At 42.6% G+C, this 16,195-nt stretch overlaps 1 protein-coding gene across 2 annotated transcripts in view; it reads left to right on the top strand.

Moving 5' to 3' along the window:
* The first annotated feature begins 1,881 nt into the window (after nucleotides 1-1,881).
* The window catches only part of evlb (Enah/Vasp-like b), a 48,827-nt gene continuing 34,513 nt past the window's right edge, over nucleotides 1,882-16,195 (top strand). The window contains exon 1 of one of the 2 annotated variants that reach the window (XM_085771190.1): nucleotides 1,882-2,333. In XM_085771190.1, the coding sequence (XP_085627316.1) occupies nucleotides 2,329-2,333 (5 nt within the window). In that variant the 5' untranslated portion in view covers nucleotides 1,882-2,328. The remainder of the gene's footprint in view (nucleotides 2,334-16,195) is intronic. The other variant, XM_085771191.1, reaches the window with a different exon arrangement.

The raw sequence follows: 16,195 nt of genomic DNA, 5'->3' as shown, positions 1-16,195 counted from the left end.
AAACAAATTGTGATATATATTATTACATTAAATCAGTTCTTGGTGGTGGTTTGTCCTGGTGCAGCAACCCATACTACTGTGCAAGAAAAACACATTAGACTTTCATGATGATGAGATCATGGGGATTCAACTGAAGACTGAATCAGTGTGATGCAGTCCACAGGAGTCATGTGCAGGTGACACTTTTTAGATTGTGATGTATTTTCTGGCTCGTAACCAGTATTTCATTTCTTGCCAAAAAAACAAAACAAAACAAAAAACAAGAAACCTGAAACAAAATGATAGACCATGCAGAGAGGTGTGAATAAAGATTAATGCTGATATAATACTGGTTTTTAAAGCACAAAAAAGAAGAAGAAAAAAAATAAATAAACAGGCCTATAATTAAATTCACGTGTTGATCCTGATTGGTTTATGTAGGAGCCAGTGGACCAGCTGTGACAAGTTTATGAAATAACAATTTCACAAAACTTTTGCCTCTTCTGAGATGATAAAGAGGTTATTCCATCTCCATTGTGTTAGTCTAGAGTTGGAATGCAAACACACACATCTGTAACTACATCTGTAATCCATGGACTTGGCTGCCAAGGCGGCGAGAGCCTAACTGGTTTCCTCAGAGGAGTTTGAACTGAGTCTGTCCTCTACGTGAGGAAACAGCAGCTGCTGTCACACACACACACACACACACAGACAGATGTTATGGCTGGTCAGGCCTGCTGCTGACAGGTGTGTGTGCCACATACACTCTGTCACTTTATACTCCATATGGTGCACCTCTGTGACTTTTTACAACTTACCTTATTGTGTACAACAGCATGTAGTAATGTTGCACAGGCTCAGTCATCAGTCAGAGAGGAACACAACACAGGATGGGATGTCACAGAAGACTCAGTTCACTATGGAGCATTATAGAAACATTACACTCATTATGACCTAGAATATTTGTCTGAATCACATGTTCAATTTATTCCACACATTAGGAGATAACTCTGTCTTCTGCTCCACACCATAGGCTACAGTACACCATACTGAAAAACCATGCACTTTAAAGGTCCAGTGTGTAACGTTAGTCAAGGTTTATTGGCAAAATCTGAATATATTACCAATGACTATATTTCTATAAGTGTATAATCGCTATAAAATAAAATCTGTTTGGTTTATAATTCTTCTTCTAGCAAGGGTCTTGCTTAGAGAGTGTCGCCATCTTGCGCCGCCATGTTTGTACAGAATGGAAAATCCAGCCAACCAGAGAGCACGTTTCAAGAGTTTCACGTTAATAAATAAACAATATAATTATTTAATAGATAAATAATAGAATCGGAATGCTAGCTGTCACAGTTTTCCCCTCATTTTACACACTGGACCTTTAAGACATTATCTATTTGTCTGTCTATCTATCTATCTATCTATCTATCTATCTATCTATCTATCTATCTATCTATCTATCTATCTATCTATCTATCTATCTAACACAAGCAGGCACAATAAGTGTTCTGTCTCGGGGTCTTAAAGGCTTAAAGTATTTGTAGTAATCATGGTATTTTATCCAATCACATCAGTGAGAGTCCAGTGAAACTCTTCATTTTTGTGCAGTGAATAAAAATAATTCATCATTCTGATTATTTTATAACAGTGTGTGTGTGATTTTTTCTTTTTTTTCAGGCAACATAAAAGATTTTTTCAGATTACTTTTTTTTCTCTCCACAGACGGCGGTGTGCGTTTGTTTTCCACACCTGCCTGCACGGTAGCTGCATCACCAGACCGAGGGCGCTACCGTGCAGCAAAACCACCCAGACTTGAATATTTCAGCAGCCTTGCCCCCTCCACACACACACATACACCGCACCCCCACCCCTACCTCTCTCTCTCTCTCTCTCCCTCAGCCTCCCAGTGGTTGAAGGGAGGAAAGATGGCACCTCAGAAGCCGCTGTCAGACACTCCGCCCGGCTTCTCGTCCCTCGGACAGCGGCATGCCGCCCTCTGAAATGGCCTCAGCCGAACCACCGGCCGCCTGACAAATACCGGACCGCAACTAGATATTTTGTAAAAGACGGACCTGAAAACTGTGGACATCCGTGTAGCATTTTCCCCACACCCTGTCGCCTTTTCCACCCTCAACATCTGCCCATCCAGCCGGCTGCAGGCTGCAGGCTTCACTGGCAGCATCGCTGTTTTTTTTTACTCCAGTACCCAGAGCTGCTGCTGCGGCTGCTGCTGGATCTGGATCTGGATCTGGATCCTTTTTATACTCTGAACTGAAGTGAAGGGCACAGCAGAGAGCAGACAGACAACATTATTCATCTCATTCAGGCGGACACGAGAGGAAGATGAGGTAAGCAGAAGCATGCGTTGCTCTCTGGCTGCACAAAAAGCGCAGACTGCTGTGATTCTACTGCGCATTATTACGCGATATATAAGGTGAACAGCCAGTGGAGCAGCAGCAGCTCTCGTTAACACATGTTCTGTAGGTTTGATTTGCGCAGTTTGACTCAGAGGCCTGTGATGGACATGTTACCGCAGCACAAAAGGTGTATCAGAGGAGCACGCGCGCTCATTGACCGGCAGGTCACCTGTTGGCCGACAGAATATACACTAGACCTTTAAGAGAGGCTGGTCTCAGAGCAGCTTGTCCACAGAAACGACGCAGAGCCAGCAGCCTTTGATATGAAACCATCTAACATCTCTGACTCCAGCTCCTCTCTGATGTGTCACGTGGAGGTTGTCTGCAGAGAGAAGGACGTGTTGTCATGGAAACCAGACGATGCTTCGACTAATTGGCATGAGCGTCAGGAGACCTCATTGCGACAGAGATGTGATGATCGCTGGGTTGACAAAGCAGCCACATGCCTTTATTCCACTCAAACACACCTCTGAGAGTGCAGGCTCGTGAAGCTGCAACCCGCACGCGCCAGCACGCACGCTCGCACACACCTTCCAAGCTGCGGACCAATCACCTGCGAGTATTTAGAACAGCATCCAGACACAGCTGTGTCAGGGATGCAAGCACTGGGTTTACTGGCTGAGTGTGGGGAGCCTATCAGGTGAGCTGTTACTGCCAGGGCCCCAGCCTGACAGCCAATCAGCTGCCGGTCTGCTGCCAACACAGGGTGGGTGGGGCAGGGGTAGGGGCAGAGCAGCAGCAGCGTTTGGCACAGGTTCACCATGAGCAGGAGGAATCCTGGGCTCAGTCTAATTGCTGCTGGCACTGAAAATGTGTGTGTGAGAGAATGTGTGAGTGAATGTGGCCCAAGGTCAGAAGGGGATTTCACCAGCAGGGTCAGTGTCTGTTTTCACATGCAAACCTCCCCCATGCAGTCTCCCTGCTGATCTCCACGCTGCCTCCACCTCCACTGTCCTCTCAGCTCTGTTTCACACTGATGCTACCAAACACACTCTTATGTGACTTGACATGCTCTTGCATAAGGCTCTTTAGACTCATGCATGTTTATAGTGAAGTCTGCTGATTGGAAGATGGTGAATCAGACAAAGTGTCAGTGATTTCTTTTCACTGAAGTTGCTTATATGAGATCAGAAATAGTTTTAAAAAGAAAACTTGTGCCTGTGTGCATCAATCAAACCACAAGGTCACTCTCCATTATGCTTCATAATCAGACAGTAAAATGTTCTTCCAGAGATTTATTGCCCTTGGAGCTGTTTCATCTCAGCCCATGATGCTTTTTGTATTTCTCAGATGATTGAGTTACTCTGTTTTTTAATGAAAGTGATATCCTTTCCAACAACAGACGCTTGCACACTGGAGTATTTCGTATATTTTGTCTCTGGGCCAAGAACTGCTCAGTCTCAGTATTCAGTTAAGAGACAGGTCCTTAACCTGTCTCTGCTTCCAAATATATTATGTATACTGTATATATCTATAAAACAAGAAGAAGGCCTGTGTTTTGACGAGCCGTCTGCTGATACACTTGCTATTTTAGGTTTTGTCTGACAGCTGCTTACATGCAGAGCAGTGATTTACGATGAGTGACTCTGTGCTTTATGGAGCTGCTCTGTAGGTGGCAACATAGACTGACTCACCACCACAACAAGCCGGCACCTCATACAGTCTGCTGCAGTTCAGCTGGACACCACTGAGTGTGGTGGATTTTTGCATCGGCCTCAGAGTTTGTTTGACTCACAATGTGAAACACAGAGCTAAGTAATGTTGGTTCTGCTGAGTGTGTCAAACAGCTGATCTGGTTTGCTGCAGTCCTGCATGTTAATGGGACACAAACAGTTGTTTTGTGCTGTGATCTAATGAGCTGGGAGCTGCTGTTCAAGTATACATCAGTCAAGGTCAGATACAGTCAGATACACTGCAGCATAAGGACAAAGAGTCCAGGAAACTGTGGTTCAGAAGTGTTTTTAAAAGGACCAAGTCATTGATGGGTTTATTTAATATGAGCAAAGTTTATATTAACGTAAACTCATCATATAAACTCTAATAGCTGTTTTATTGAAAGAATATTGTGTTTTAAAGGTTTAATTTATTTCTCATATGCCCTGGCTTTAGAGAAGAGTCTGCTCTGTTATTTGAACAGGAAGTCAATGTTCAAACGCTCATGCTTGATAGATCGTGATATCTAATCCTATTTGGGTTTTCCTGTTTTTCGATCTCAGAGAGAGTCAAAGCCCTTTACACTGTTACTGTATCTGTTTCCCATTCATCTAGATTAGCTGTATCAGTTTCAATTATCTCCAGCTGTGGAGGGTGATGTCGACCTCTGGGGGGAAGTCCTGGGCCAGTAAAGCTGGGGTTGGTGATTCTTGTCAGGGATTTGTTTTGAGGGTCTGATCCCCGTCTTGATGGAGCCTGTTTGTCCTATACCTCCTCTGCAGGCTGGACATTTTTATCTCCCCCACTTTTCCTTCTCCATCCGTCCCTCTCCACCACTGGTTCACTCAACTGACTCGGATTTATGGTGATGCACTTTTTGTTGCTTCATGTGCTTAATGCAGACTCTACCATGGCCTCTTGACTGCTTATACTCAATTGCAAACACAGACACAGACCTGAGAACAGTTGAGTTCACAGAAGATTTAAAACTAGTCGACTATTAGATCACTGGACAAAATGGCCAGTGGTGGGAATGTAAGCCAGCTGGTGAAATATTTCAAAACCTATTTGGTGATTGCTGTTAATTAAATTTGGTAATGATGTTTACGGTCCCCAAGAGAATCAGTGCTGCTGACTGTTCCATGACTGCCTTTTTAAAGTTGACGTTTGTTGTTTTAAGTGAAATGTGCGAACAACTGTTGGGTCAATTGTCAGTGAATATGATTTCCCATCGAGATCATCTGAAATAACATAGGTGTGCCACCATCAGGTCGCAGCTTAAATGGTAAAGTTTTTTATGACCAAGTTTCCAATTCACAGTGCTTTTTTTGTCCTAATCAGCTAATGCTAATAACCTTACACCATAAATTAACATGGTAAACGTTAGACCTGCTAACCAACCACAGGATTTCATTTTCATTGTGAGCATTATTGATTGCTTTAAACCGTTGGTCATGTAAAACAAGCAAACTGAGGATCACATCTTGAATGTAGAGAAACTGAAGGCGTTTCCACTACTTAACCCTAACTCTAACCATAATTAATTAATTCTTTAAACTAAAAAATGTGTCAATTAATTAAAAAAGAAAAAAAGACCAGATACTTAGCAGAGACAATTATTGCGAGAAGCTGTCTACTCACACTGAATCTCTGCCCTTAATACTGTAAATCAGCTTTACTGACCACAGACCATTTTCTCTTTATGCGCATCTTAAGTCAAATGACTACACTAAGTTCATTACATAAGGCTCTTGTTACTCAATAATCCTGTTTTAAAAGGCTGGGGGTTATTGAATAAAGCTTTGTATTGGGCCTCCATCACAGCACTGACTACACAGGAATCATCCATACTAATAAATTGGTGTTTAAGCCAATAAATAACAGCAGTTATTTGTGCTTCAGGTTGTCCTTCAGTGAGTTCTAGTGCAGCTGTTAGGTAGAGCAGGTCGTCACTCGTCAAACACCAGGTTGGTGGTTCGATTCCTGGCTTCCTCCAGTCCGCAGGTCGAACTGTGATTTAGTGCAAGACACTGAACCCACACTGAGCCAAAGTATCCTCAGTGTGTGAATGTGTGTGAATGATTAGACACCATGCACAGTGTGTACAAAAATGCCCAGTATGAATGTGTGTGTGAATAAGTGCATGTGACCAACAGTGTAAAGTACTAAGAGACTAGAAAAGCGCTATAGACCAGAGCGGCATCTCTGCAAATGAGAATGACTGAGGCATCCTGGGTAATTTAGGGGCAGCGCCGGGATTTTTAAATTGCACTCAGTAGCTTTTTGTGTTTTGATGGAGCGTAGACTAACTAACAATCAATTTAAATGTTTTTTGTTTCTTTTGTAGCACTATGTCTCATAATTATTTTGACACCTTCCTTGAAACTGACCGTTCACGCTATCTTGAAAAATTACAATTAATTAATCTACCGGTATGCTCATTTAGCCTCCAACAATGATCAATGACCCCACACAGTGGCCAGAAATGTCTTACCCGGACATCTACATGTATTTGGTTGAATCACCAGGTAGGTTTTGGTTAAGTGTTGTCTGTAAATAGCCTGTTAATAGCCAACTTTTTGTTAGTTAGTTTGTTAAGCCAGTTAGGCTGAACTTTTCAATGGAGGGATCCCGGGCGCTGTCCCTAAATTACCCAGGATGCCTCAGTCACTCTGATTTGCATAAAGATGCCGCTCTGGTCTATATAAGAACAAGTCAATTTACACATTTACCATATAAAGAGACATGTGTGCAACTCAATGATTTCTCTGTACATTAACTTGTGGCTGACGTCTGACAGCAGGATTGATGTGTGGTTCTGCCTTCGGCCCACCTCCTCCATTTATGTGGACTGGAGGGTTTCATTATGCTCTGGGAGTGATGTGTGGCCTCTATTGATCCACCATCATCACTGTTGCCTTATGTGTATTGACAGGAGCGGTTGGTGGTATATGCGTGACCCATATGATCGCAGACATTAGTAGTAACCGTGCGCCCGCGTTCACGCAGGACAAACGTGAACACACAGAGTTGGACTCAGTTTAACTCGGTAAATGTGAAAGTGAACAGATGATCGCTGTGTTTAAGAAGAGAGGAGGCTGGTGTGACAGCATGATGTGTTTTTCCTACAATGCACAGACACTGTAAAGCAGTATTCAGTGCATCTGGTGCCGTGACGTGGAATAAATCATGAAAAGTCATGGTTTATGTCCTGCTTTAGCACACAGTCCTGAGTAGGGGCAGAGCTCAGATTTCCCTCTGTGCATTGTTCTGAGAGCGCAGCTGTGTGCTTTGAAGCTGCACAGGTGTGTGCTCTTGATTACTCCCTGCTATAAAGTTACCTCCGTAAAGTTTAGGTATTTTTACATGTTCCAGAGATGTTGGAAAGTCTGAGGTGAGGATACAGTCATCTCGCGTTCCCTCCACTCGATGAACACAGCTCTGCTTTTTAAGATGTTTGTGTTCCTAAAAATAACTTTCACCATCTGGTGAATAGTTACAGCTGCTATAACAATTATTATTTTTTTGTGACTGCGTATGTGAAAAGGGGTTGAACCCAACTACACATGATTATCATCAGACCTCTTTTTCACTGACACTGTGTTGGCTTAACTCAGCACCTGGTCTGACACTTAGATATCCACTTTTTTTTACCGTCACTTGAGTACAAATTTCATTTTCTTCATGTGAAAGCATGTTTTAGAATGACAATAAATGAACCTTGAATCTTGAACCTTGAAAGAACAAAAGCTCAATAATACCTGGTGAACACAGTGCAGTGATTAGAGGAGCCTGGCATCAGAACAGAGTTATGAGGTGACATTGTTGCTGTGTGTGTGTCTCCTGAGGTGTTCGCTTGAAATGGTTTCAACATGTGGGTGTGCCAACATCAGTTGATACAGATTCAAACAGATCAGTTTAAAATATGGTTCTATTATTAGAGAGGAACTATGCAAGATTGTTGCCTTTTCAGAATAATTTCAGAATTATTGTGATGGTTAAATAAATGACTTGGAGGCTCTCTGTCTTCCACCTAGCGTCTCTTGGCTGAAAACCAACCTTGTAAGATCAGAGCCTCCGACCCGGTGTCCCAGCTCTTGTCTCTGCGGCGACAAAAACACACCCTGTAACCTGTAATCTCTTGTTTATGACAGATAAGACTACACACATATACACATTGTAACTCCTATATGATAAATTACGTTATCCACTGCTCCATTGATCGCCTTCTCACCAGCTTCATTGAAAAGTAATGCACATTACCGGGAGGAGGGTTAGAAAAACAGAGACCAGACTTACATACAGTAGTTCCCCTCTAATGTACAAGGTAATACTTTACTACTAAAGTAGTGTGTTGACCAATATTGGCTATACCATTATTGATTACTGATCTCTGGCTTGTAGTCATTATCAGTGTCTTGTAGTTTTTAAGTGTATCATGTTTAAGGGTGTTGTACTTAATCAAACATTAGTATTACAAAAAAAGTCTGTTCTATTTGCAAATAGCCTGTAAAATACCTTTTAGAAATAAAAATGTCAAGTATCTCAAAGGAGTTTAAATTGAAAGCAACTGGACTTAGTTATTTGTCTGGGAAGACGTTTCACCTCTCTTCCAAGAGGCTTCATCAGTTCATGTACGCATCTGACCAGGCTGGGACTGGTCCAACTGTCTGGTGTGGAGTCCCATCATCAGCCTTGTGAACGCCCACACACGAGGTTAAATACCTGGGTCTCCACACCAGTTAGTTGGACCAGTCCCAGCCTGGTCAGATGCGTACATGAACTGATGAAGCCTCTTGGATGAGAGGTGAAACGTCTTCCTAGACAAATAACTAAGTCCAGTTGCTTTCAATTTAAACTCCTTTGAGATACTATGACCTGGACAAATGAGAATATGTACAGGCCTAATGTCAAGTGTTTATATGAGCATTCTCTTACAGTATTTGCTAATAAATATTGGTAACACTTTATTTTAAGGGGTCCTTGTTCCTGTGTATCTACCTAATTAATTACAGTGTAATTACCTATGTAACCGTATGTAATAACATGTACTTACATTGTAAATACATAGTGTATTTTGGTGTACTTACAGGTCCTTGTTACACTTGTAATAGAATGCTTGTGCAAAGAGAGAGGCCACTTTGGCATTTCTTATTACAAGTGTAACAAGGACCTGTAAGTACACCAAAATACACTATGTATTTACAGTGTAAGTACATGTTATTACATACGGTTACATAGGTAATTACACTGTAATTAATTAGGTAGATACACAGGAACAAGTACCCCTTAAAATAAAGTGTTACCTAAATATTCATATTAATGCACCTTATTTAATTTTTCCCCCCATTTATTTATTTATTGAACAGGGACATCAATCAACATGTCAGTTCTACCAACAATGTAAATGTGCCAGAGTTAGCCACAGTGGCTAATTTTCATCTGTTGTCCCTGGGGCAGGTTGATAAAAGTTAATTATATAAGTTATAGCACCTAAGGTTGGTTGGCTGACATGAACCTCTGGCCAGATGTGCTGCCCTGTGCTTCGTACTGTACACCCATCATCCACCGACTGGAAAACAGGTCCCACTGAACATAAACCAGGCAGCGGGGGGGGGGGGGGGGGGGGGGGGGGGGGGGGCGAGGCTTCAGTTTTGTCGTTTATAAACATGGGGTGAGTCTCTCTGCCTTTATTGCCTGTCATCAGAGTTACATTCATTTTACACTTGCCAGCTGTAAACCGAGTTCCCTGAGAGAGAGTTTGTTAATGGGGCAGAAAAAACCAGAGTAAACAGATCTGGAAGTTCAGCTGAGGCAGTTTCTCTGCTCCCAGAGAAATTTAATGGACCTCCTGTGACTTATATACTGATATACAGTATATTTGTGTTGTAGCTCACACATTGTAGCACGATGCTGCAGCCGCATCACATCTGTGAGTAATAGGAAAACCACGTTTGTCAGACGGCTGTGGGACACACGCAACACAAAATGGAGAAGGATGCTGCACGCTATGATCCATCCAGTGTCAGGTGTGAGGTCACATGTCTCGTCTCTGCTGAGAATCTGTGTAATAATAACAGAGTGCATTCTGGGCGACAACAGTGTGGCCTATGAGTCATAATTATGCACAAGGAGGCATCAGGAGGCCCAGTGATGAGGCTGATCTACACAGGCGTGTGTGTGTGTGTGTGTGTGTGTGTGTGTTTAACAGACAGAGAGGTAATCAAATCTTTGTGAATGAGAGGGAAGTCGCTCCCTCTTCCTTTCCCCCGCTCTCTCTCTCTCTCTCTCCCATCCCCCTCTGCATCTCCTTCCAGCTCCCATTGGTGTGTGGCGTAATTAAAACGATCGGCTCATGTGAGTCAGACGGTGTGTGTGTGCCGCCCGTGTGCGCACGCTCGCATTTGTTTGCAGCTGAAATTGAATCCCCGGGCCCGAGAGGTTGAGCTAGTGTGAGTTAACGGAGGGGACGGGAGACGTCAGACATCTTTAAAGTCCTCTCTGTCACACCTCTCACACCTGGTTAATCCCTTTTCTCTCCCCGCCTCACTTTACCGCGTATAGCGTGACTGCATACAGGTGGATTGTGGGTGTTTGTGGGGATGAAGCTAGTGGGGAGTCAGATTGGATTATACAGAACTACATGTGAGTGGATAGCAATGAAAACATACAGTGTAATCTGCATGTGTCTGGACAGTGACACATTTTTGTGGTTCAGTCTTTACTGGATTAGATGATTGACAATGAGGTCAAAGTGCCGGGACTCAGCTTTGATTTGACCACGTTTACACCCACACTGTGTGAACTGTGTGAAGAACATGGCTGTTTGTATCTTCTGCAAACCAGTTGAACTTTGTTTGGTCCAAAGTGTCTTTTTTGACGTCCACGACCAAATTAGTCTAAAGACAGCAGAAAATAATGTAACTATATGTCAGTTTAGTCTAAGGATGTCTCAACTCGCTGTGTGTCTGTGTCGCGTTTGAACTTCTTCAGGGGTTTGGACAGGAAAGTGTGTTTGCATTTGTTGCAGTCATGTAGGTTTAGGTTACATTAGGTCTTTTACATACAACGTTTAGTATTTTTGACAGTCAAATGGCAATTTTGAATGATGGTGGAAATCACAAAAAAATGCAGATGTTAATGTTGTCATCAAATTGTGTTCTAACCACATTTTATAGGTAAATTGAGTTGGGAAAGTTTTTTTCTCTTGGCTCTCAGAATCAGAAACGGATTTAATAGTATCATCCCAATTTAAATGTGCCGACATTCAAAATTATCACGGATAACAAAATAGACATCCAGGACCGAACAGCGTTCCATGCTCAATTGCTTTGTGGCTCCATGATCAGCATCATCATGACTTCAGGGTCACAGGGTCATTTGTGTCACTACCAGTAAAACATCATGATGTCATGAGGCTGAAATAATCGAGTAAATTAGAGACATTACTAAAATCAACAAGTGTTGAAATCAACTGGGGTTCAGGAACAAGAAGCGAGAGCAGAATGATCTGCATGGTGGAAAAGAAAGCAGCAGTTAAACTGTGTAAATATCAACTTTTAATTTCTTAAGACAATCTTTAAAGGGATAGTTCAACATTTTGGCAAATCGGCCGATCGCCATAATCCCTATATATTCAGGAGTAGGTTCGTTATCTTTAATTGTCGGTGCAAGCTATTTTAAGAACAGCGGAACAGAGCCGCGAGCTGCTCAGAACTACGCTACGGAGGCTAATGGGATTTCTTGGTTTCCTTCATCAAACTCATTAAACACAGAATCCAACAACTCCAAAACGCTCTCGTGGGTGGACAAGTTGTGACCTGCGCATTCACCATGCTATGAGATAATAACGGAACGTTACAAGACGGAGTTGTTTTTTGAGGCAAATGCAGAGACTGCGTGATGAAAAACTGCCCCAGATGGGAATGCGCATCAGCAGTTTAGCATTGAATTTACCTCTAAAACAACTCCGTCTTGTAACATTCCATTATTATCTCATAGCGTGGTGAATGTGCAGGTCACAACTTGTCCACCAGAGTGTTTTGGAGTTGTTGGATTGTGTATTTGATGAGTTTGATGAGGAAAACCAAGAAATCCCATTTGCCTCTGTAGCGTAGCTCTGAGCATCTTGCGGCTCTGCTCCGCCGTTCTAAAAATAGCTTGCACCGACAATTAAAGGTAACGAACCTACTGCTAAGACTATAGGGATTATGGCAATGGGCCATCTTGCCAAAATGTTGAACTATCCCTTTAAAGAAAATGGGTGCTGTGTGTATTGGGTTTTCTATGTTGGGTTAGGGTCAGTGTGTTGCTATCGAGGGAAGCGCCTTAACATTGTGTGTGTGGTGACAGAAACACGTCTCTATACGTCAGCATAGTGTTTTGTTAAATTCAGCCGTCACTGTGGAGCAGATGCAGATGTTTCATGCTGAATTTTATGCTCTCTCACAAAGCTTACATCACAGAGATGCCAGATGTTGGATAACTGCACATCCTCGCACAACTGTACAACCACACACTCAAAGCAGAGTTAAATACACAAAGAGGTGCCCTCGTGTTTCAAAAACAGTGAAGTGGAATAAAGAGGCAAATACCAACCATTTAGACAGTGATATTTTCAGAAGCTCTAACTCTTTGCTAAATGGAAATTAAAGTATTATTAAAGCCTTATTCAAAATGTACTGAGTAAATCTGGAACATGATGCTGGACGTGTTACATAAGGCTGCACAAGAAATAAAAAATAAACTCATGAGAACAAAAGTGAGAACGGTCTTAAGTAAATGTACCGTCCACACTTTAATTAATGCTCATTGAAGCATGCTGTGGTTTCTATTACAGCACATGTAGTACATGTCCTGAGCTGTAGCTTAACATCCTCTGACAGAATCTCCTTTTCTTCCTTGCTCAGAGATCTGCAGAGATCTCTGCCTTGGATGTTGCATCACATGTAAAGTGAAGTATGAACTGCAGTGGACTGGATGGTGCTGTTAACAAAAAAAAAAAACGTTTATTAACAGTGACGCTTCAGCAGCTTCCAGCCAGTCCTGTGTTTGAATTGGACTATAGGAGCTGAAACTGAAAACCCTCCCAGCAGCATCACAGCCTGCAGTTACATATGTGCACACATACACACACACACCTTCACTCAGTCATGCTGTGTGTCCGACAGAAGGCCATACCCCCTGCTGTATATGCTAATAGCCAGGTTGATACTTTGGCATCCTCTCTCTCTCTCTGTCTGTCTGACCTGTGACAGAGAGAGAAAGCGATGGGGGTTGGGTGCACTCTAAGTGTAAGTGGAGGTTGAATGTCCTTTCATCCATTCACCTTCCTGTTCTGCTTCTCTTCTTTTCTCTCTCCATCTTTTTCCATCCCCCATGTTCTTGTCCTCACCCTGACTCTCTCGCTTTCTCTTCCGCTCTCTCACTCTCTCTCTCATCCAGCTTATCTCCATCCCACTCAGAGGCATTTAACTCTCTCTACCTGTCTGTCCATCTGTCGTTTCCTCTATCCCACTTCTTTATCAGTTCACCGTACAATCATTCTTCTTCTCTCCCCTCTCTCTGACCTCTGATCTGTCACTCTCTCTCACTGTTTCTCACTGACACAGTTTCTCCTCTGCTCAGTTGACAGACTCACACTCTCACGTTGTCCATTGTGACAACTACAATATGATGGTAAGTCCTTCACTGCCTTTTGCTGCCTTAGAGACCATTCATGCATTTGCTACAACATAAAAATCGTCCAGTTTGCCACTGCTGTTTCAAAGTGAGCAGTTTCATGAGGAAAGCCATTAGCCTAATTAATTTCACTGTCCTGCAAACAATCTGTGTTGACACTCTCTGGCCACTGTAATAGCTCATGTACGAACCCAGATGAGCTTTTTTCTCTTTGAGAGAGAATTGTTTATGTTGAGGTTTCTCTGGGGAATTTTCCCAAAGACAGATTCTGGCAGAGGAAATGACACACATGCCACAGATTTTACTTTCTGAAAAGACCTGATTCACACACAAGCATGCGTGATTTAATCATTTCACCGCTTTGGCAGATTTGTTTTGGCTTGTATTTAGAAAAAAAAAAGTTTGGGTCTTAGTTGGAGACTAAATTTGTAATTACAGGTATTACGCGACGCGATTATGCAACATTTCCCGAGTAATGGTCTGACCTTTCAGTCTTTTGGTCTCAGCAGCTGAAATGAGTGTCGGAGGCAACGGTTTAGGATTTTACTGTGAGTGGAGTGGTGTAGGGAAGATAACCAGACCAGTGGTTCATGAAGTCACAACAGAAATCTGATTTTACAAAGCTAAAGAACAGAGGCACAATAATGTTTTATTTGAAGTTCAGTGTATTCATCATGATGAGATCCACTCATAACAGAGGTTTAACCTATATAGCTATATAACATGGAAGAGCTTATAGAAAAAAAAACGCACTGGTGATGTCATTAAAGGGATAGTTCACCCAAAATTCAAATTTCACTCATTATCTACTCACCCTCATGTGGACTAAGGGCTGGGAGAAGTTTCAGAGTCCTCTGTGCCTTCTCTGAGTTACAGTGGGGCTCCGTGCAGCACTGCATGTCCATATGACGGTTGCGAACGGAGCTCACTTTTCTTCGTCCAAAAAGACACATCAAAAAACATCCAAATACCTCCATAGTGCTCGTCTGTAATGTCCTTCTTGTATTGAAGCCCCAACATGAGAAATTGTTCCGACAAAAATTAGGTCTATGTTTTAAGCTTGTTTGTAGCGGAAGCTCCCAGCATTGCTCTTCCTGGTCCATCCAAATCTCGCGCGATTTGCATTGACACCCAGTTCACGGCTCCACAAATCGCACGAGATTCCGGCAGAGCAACACTGGGAGCTTCTGCTACAAACAAGCACAATACACTTATTCAATTTTTTTCAGAACAATTTCTCATGTTGGGGCTTCAATACAAGAGGGACATTACGGACGAGCACTATGGAGGTATTTGGATGTTTTTTGGTGTGTCTTTTTGGACAAAGAAAAGTGAGCTCCGTTCTCAACCATCATATGGATATGCAGTGCAGCACGGAGCCCCGCTGTAACTCAGAGAAGGCACGGAGGACTCTGAAACTTCTCCCAGCCCTTAGTCGACATGAGGGTGAGTAGATAATGAGTGAAATTTTGATCTGTTTTACTACCTTTTTACAAACTGGGGCATGGAGCTAAAATGACATAGGTTTAGCAGGTGACAGATTTCTAATGTGCTTTTGAGTTGCATTATGGGAAATGCATGCTTCAGTGATTTTTGAGCTCAACTACCTCTTATCATTCTTTGTTTAACGTCCAGACCTCTGTTAGGGCAAACTGAATATAGTGGGTGTGACTCTGGATCTGTGCAGACGTGTGTGTGTGGAGCTGAACTGAAGCCGTTTTCCTGTGAGGAGACGACATGATGCAACTTAATGCAAGCAGCCATTACCAACTTGAAGTAAATATGTTTTTACGGGGTCTGACAAATATGAGAACTAATTTTGCACGGATGTGAGACGAACAAGGATAAAATTTTATTGGCACAAAATAATACTTGTGACTAAACGTTGTTGTCGGCAGGCAAGTAAACCGCCCTGAACTGCTGTCAAATCGCCATGTCCCCTGCCGTCCACACCGATTACAGGGCAAACCATGTCACCCAACACTTCTATAGTTAGTCCAATCAATCAAATTGCCTGCTGGCAAAACGCAGCAGGGCAGATGTGGGTGTTGTGAGCGGGGCGAAGTGTACTAGAAAGAGGCCACGGGTGGGATATTTTCCTGGGATGTTGGAGGATGTACAGTAAATATGGGAAGGATTTATTGGTTACTGGCTCTGGCAGACTGCTGTGATGTGGAACCTAGACAGAAGATTAGTGTTATGGCCACACACTACTGCTTATATCATATTTAATCTACATGCATCTGCATAAATGGAGCAGGGAAATATCAGAGGGGGCAAATGTTGGCGTTACACACTCAGATTTTGGTTGCTTTTTGTCGGCAGACTCATGTCACACTGATGCATTTGATTTAATTCAGTTTTACAGCCATGCAAATGCATCTTTAGAGATACAGTACATGTGTGGTTTATATTCATCATGTTCACAGGCAATTGAACCACATTACCAAGTATCAACA

The sequence above is a fragment of the Trachurus japonicus genome, chromosome 24 (genome assembly GCF_045865225.1).
Source record: "Trachurus japonicus isolate A0001 chromosome 24, Traja_1.0".
Classification (NCBI taxonomy): domain Eukaryota; kingdom Metazoa; phylum Chordata; class Actinopteri; order Carangiformes; family Carangidae; genus Trachurus; species Trachurus japonicus.
This window is presented reverse-complemented; position numbering and strand designations above follow the sequence as displayed.